Genomic DNA, 5,174 nt, shown 5'->3' with positions numbered 1-5,174 from the left:
ATTTATAATCATGAATAATACCTCAAATACAATAGGGATTCATATATTATGATTACATTTGAATGATTAATAATTTCAATTTCCAAAAATAGTGACTTACTCTGTAAAGGGTTAAAGGTCTTATGTGTCAACTTTTGAATAGCTGTCCACGGTCGTGACCATTGTCCCAACAGGGTTAAAATAAAAGCCTTTTTTTTTCTTATTACAGAAATGATAAAAATTGTTACTAAATATAAAAATTCCACCAAATTGTTGAGTCATTTTGTGTTTTTTTCCTGGGAATTCAGAAACTCAGGCCATAAATATATCTTCTTAATAAATAAAAAAACATTTAAAAAAAAAAAAAAAAAAAAAAAAAAGGCGTTGCTATGTGGCAACTGATTTAGCGTCCTGCACTGACCTCTGGGGATGACACAAGTAATGTTCAAATATGAACGCTATAAAAGTGTCGAGAATAAATGACCTATTATAGCACAGTACAATATTTCCATTCTAAATGTTCAACACTTTCAGCTATTTTTCATGAATTAAGGGCCACGCCAACTGCAAGTGCTTCCTGTCATTGGCAGTGAAGAGCAAATGAGCTGAAATTTTCAGGCTAGATGTTGAATTTTTTTAAATTGAAACAAAACAAGAGTTATAGCTATTTTAAGTATGCAGGAAAATTCCTGCTTCTGTGAAATTCATGAAAACCAAGCCTTCGAGAATTGTTTGAAAATTCATCTAGTAATTTCAAACTACACCTTCAAAATGATGTGTGCCTCGAATGGCTCTGTCCTTAAAACTCGCCAACAAGTGATGACGTCCGTCTCTCTTAGCTCAAAACGGACAGAAAACATCTAGCCATATATATGATATTTATGTTCCCGCCTCTCAGTACTGTATTACTTCCTGTCTCGTGACATATATGTAAGTGTCAAAAGAAATGAAAAGACACATCTTTTGTCAGACGTTTGTTGCTGAACGTCCATATGTCGATTTTTAAACGTTATAAGTATGATAAATAATTCCCATTTAAAAGAAAATATGCACTTGTTGTTTTAATGCAAGGGTGGTTCGTCAATTTAAACTAAAGGGTTCTTTTATTTGGAAAGAGCAACGCGGAAGTAGTTGTATTGTCATACTCTCGTCTTGATTGGCTGGTTTCACGTTGCTGCTGATGTGGTGTTCTGAAGCTAGCACAGCTGTTTCTTCTTTTTACCTGCAGTCTTCGATATACAACGCATTTCGCATCCTCAAAAATAATGCCTTACTTTCAGACTTGGGAGGAGTTTGCTCGGGCAGCCGAAAAACTATATCTAGCGGATCCCATGAAGGTAAAATGCGCGCGATATACGCGAGTTATCAGACTAGCATAGCGTTTGTAGCTTTGAATCTCTTAAGCGCATGTACAGCTTCTTGATTCATTTTTGATTGAGAGTTTGATTCTGGTTCCTTCTTTTTAGGTCAGAGTGGTAATAAAGTACAGACATTGCGACGGCAAAATGTGCATTAAAGTGACAGACAATTCCGTGGTAAGTTTTGTGACTTGAACGAAAACGACAATGCTTGGGCCATTTTGACATTCCAATTCTTACAAATCTTGTCAAATAAACCTAAATATCACCTTATTCATTGACACATGATTTCTAGTTAAGCTTGTCAACATTAAAGAGTGATTTCTGCTGATTCTCTTCGGCCATAATGGTTAATTTTTTTCATCTTTTAAACAACAAGAACAAGTGCATCCTTTCTCTTATTTTCACAGGTGGGTAGAGTAGCAAAAAAAAAAAAAAAAAATTCTCAAGAGTAGCGTTACTGAAAAACATCAATCAAGTAAAAGTAGTCATGCAAAAAAAAAATTACTTAAGTACAAGTAAAAAAGTATTTGGTGAAAAGAATACTCAAGTGATGAGTAACATTGTGAGTAACTGCTTAACATGTATAAAAAAAAATCCTTTTTAACAATGGTAGTTTTTTTCTCAGCACAAGTGTTATACTGTAAAATAACATATTAAATAACCACGTTAAGCCAAAGAAATTCAACAACAACAACAACAAAAAGAACATTGAATTCCAATGAGAGAACAAAATATATACACAAAAATTAAGCATTATTTGTCCAAAGAGCATGAGTGCCTTCTAGTGGGGAAAACGTATTTCCTATTATTAAACTAAAAGGATCATATCTCTGGTTTTCCGTGGGCAATCGGTGCCAAATAAAAACTGGAAGAAAGGTTAAAATCAGAATAAATAAATACATATATATATATATTGTACGGTGTTTTTAAGACGCCACATGATTGAACAGGCGGGCGCGATCATAGAACGGCAAGCTTGAGTCTGGTACAATGGAATCAGGTGAGTATTATTATCATTATTATCATTGGTGAAACTGGTTGAGCCACTGTGTGCTTGTCTCTAGCAAAAAAAGAACTTAAATCTAATATGTAGAATAATGAAGAAAAATCTAACGATTAGTGTAGCGGAGTAAGAGTACAATTTCTTCCTCACAAATCTACTCAAGTAAAAAGCATGGATTAGTAAAACTACTCTTAACTCCTTTGCTCCCACAAACGTGGCGAACGATCAGAAAAAAAGGCAAACGACATTGGAGGAATGTTTTGGGAAAAAAACGAAACCATCGTCAAAGAAGGATTAAAGAAAAGCTATCTTGATGAGACAGACGGTGACGTCCACAACAGCGTCAGGTTCCACACGCGTTCTGCGGAGCTCACGTTATGTTACTCCTGAGCCCGAGGTTGAAACCAACGATGAAGATGGTGATAAAAGTGAGACCAATATTGATCCGGACTCATCAGATTACTCGGCGCCACCTCATTCAACCGGGAGCAGCCGAGAGCCTTCCCCGTTGTTATGTGCACAAATAGTTCAACAGTTCAATAGTTTAGTTATGTGTAAATAAATTGTTACTTTGCGATCAAAAGCTCTATTTGTCTTGTTGTTTTGTAGAACGAAAAAATTATATAGCTATTAAAGTTCAAGTTATGTTTGAAATGTATGCTTTCACAAAAAGCTCAATTTCTCTGTTTTTTCATCAGAAATAGGAAAATTGCTCAAACTAAGCTATTTTCTAATGCTGATTTCTAAAGAATGGAAAAAGATATTAACTTTTTTTTCTGCTGAAAGAAGAGAGTCTAATCTTTCTTTTGGTGAGCTCCATGTTTATATCGTAATACAACAGAATTTTCTGTGGGCCTTGCAAAATCAGTCAAAATCCAGTAAAACGGCCGGGAGCGAAGGGCCTTGCTCCGGTGAAAATGGCTTGGAGTGAATGAGTTAAGAAGTACATTGTTCAAAAAAAAAAATTGTCAAGTAGCTGTAACGTGTTACTACCCACCTCTGCTTATTTTGCAATTACAAATATTTCTGCCAAAATGTCCACACCTCTGATTCTTGCTTTCTCAAATTTTCTTTTTATCCCTCTTCAGTGTTTACAGTACAAGACAGACCAGGCTCAAGATGTGAAGAAGATCGAGAAACTGCACGGGAAACTGATGAGACTGATGGTGTCCAAAGAGACGCACAGTAGCGCCATGGAGACGGACTAGAGTAGTCGAGTTGGATTACCGCTGTTTGGACTGAGTTCAATGTGGTTGTTGGGAGTACAGCACAGAACAGAACCACTTCAGTGGGACTGATGGAGAATCTGTATGGGAAGAGTAACAGGGGAGAAAGGAGCTGGATGCATACGTTTATTCATTATAGTCAGAGATGGGATTTCTATATGTCGTTTGTACAGTCATCTCAGGATTTTAAAATGATACTCTCAGTTATCCTGCTTCTCTACTCATGACATAAGATCACATCTCTGTGTATGAATGTGAAGATGAGCAAAATAAGAGGTACGGGCCTATTGTGCGAAATGGACAAATGTGCTGCACATTTAGCAGCATTGGCACCTTCGTTTGTTTTGAGGAGCTGTCAGAAATTTTTGATTTTCAAGCAAGATTATCAATGAAGATGTTGCAAGGCTCTTCACAAATACTTCTATTTTAAATTTTACTTGGCTCTTAATTTTGACCCTTATATGGACACAGCTGAATCCTGACTTTCTAATTTTCTTAGACTTCATCTTTTAAGGTGTTTGCTGACAATTTTGTCTTCAATAAACATGAATTCACTCAAGTAAAAGTCTCATTTTGTATTTGCGCATATGAATTATGGAATCCTGTATGGCATGTGTCTTTTGTACGAGTGTCAAGCATCCCTTGATTTTTTTGATGTCTGAGAAACAGAACACATTCAAGTTCATGGTTGAATGGAATTTTGAAAAAAATGAGGGCTTCCCAAAGTTCTCATAGGTTCTATAGACTTCCATTAGCCGCAGCTAGGCCTGCAACTAACATTTTTTTTTTTTACAATCGATGAATTAAATGATTAATCGGAAAATTGTCACTTTTTTCGATTACCTTCACAATTTAGAAGTTGGAAGTTGTTTTCGGCATGTAAGTAATAATGACAAAATGGATGACTTATCTCCAAAGTATTTGAGTACAGCTTCCTGACTTAACTGTAGTCTTCAACTGTACTGTTTAACTTTCAAGAACAAAACTTTAACAAAGTTTTTAATAAAGGTGAGAAAAAAAAATTCTCAAAACAAAAATCGTGTTCATTCGGTAAAAAAAAAACTGCTGAATGACATTTTTTTCTTGTGGGCAAAGCACTGAAATGTCAAATATTTTCTTTAAACAACAAAATTGAATAAGGAGGAGGCAGGCTGTAATGAATCAGTTTTCTTGATCAAAAGCGTGTTTATAAGTACAATCTAAATCCAATTTCAAAGCACACTCTCTTGTATGACATTTTACAGTTTGAATGGGAGTTTGTGTTTAAAGGAGAGCGCTCTTATATAAATAGGTTTATGTGTGGGGTTTCTTTATAAAAACAAATGAGACAACTTTCCTATTTAACAATAACTCAAGTGCTAATATGCTTCTCCAAAACAATACAAATGAACACTTAAGACACTGATTAGTATCATCGGTAACTAGCCTAGTGCTCCGTGCAAAGTAGTAAAGTGTCATACAATTCAATTGACTTCAATTACTCGCCTCTGACGGAGGCACACTGGATCTAGCAACACAAAAGACAATCAAACTTGACACTTTGTAATGTTATCGATTCAGCAGCCCAAACCGAGTGTAGCAGTGAACTCTCTCTCTTGCTCTAAT

At 35.5% G+C, this 5,174-nt stretch overlaps 1 protein-coding gene across 1 annotated transcript; it reads left to right on the top strand.

Moving 5' to 3' along the window:
- The first annotated feature begins 1,118 nt into the window (after window positions 1–1,118).
- On the top strand, window positions 1,119–4,130 carry srp9 (signal recognition particle 9). Its single transcript, XM_057823155.1, has 3 exons — window positions 1,119–1,316; window positions 1,446–1,514; window positions 3,432–4,130. Exons 1-3 carry the CDS (start codon window positions 1,245–1,247, stop codon window positions 3,549–3,551), a joined length of 261 nt encoding a protein of 86 aa, XP_057679138.1. The 5' UTR covers window positions 1,119–1,244; the 3' UTR covers window positions 3,552–4,130.
- Window positions 4,131–5,174: the final 1,044 nt, after the last annotated feature.

The sequence above is a fragment of the Corythoichthys intestinalis genome, chromosome 19 (genome assembly GCF_030265065.1).
Source record: "Corythoichthys intestinalis isolate RoL2023-P3 chromosome 19, ASM3026506v1, whole genome shotgun sequence".
NCBI lineage: Eukaryota > Metazoa > Chordata > Actinopteri > Syngnathiformes > Syngnathidae > Corythoichthys > Corythoichthys intestinalis.
Note: the sequence above shows the minus strand (reverse complement) of the source record. Positions and strands in the feature narration are given on the sequence as shown.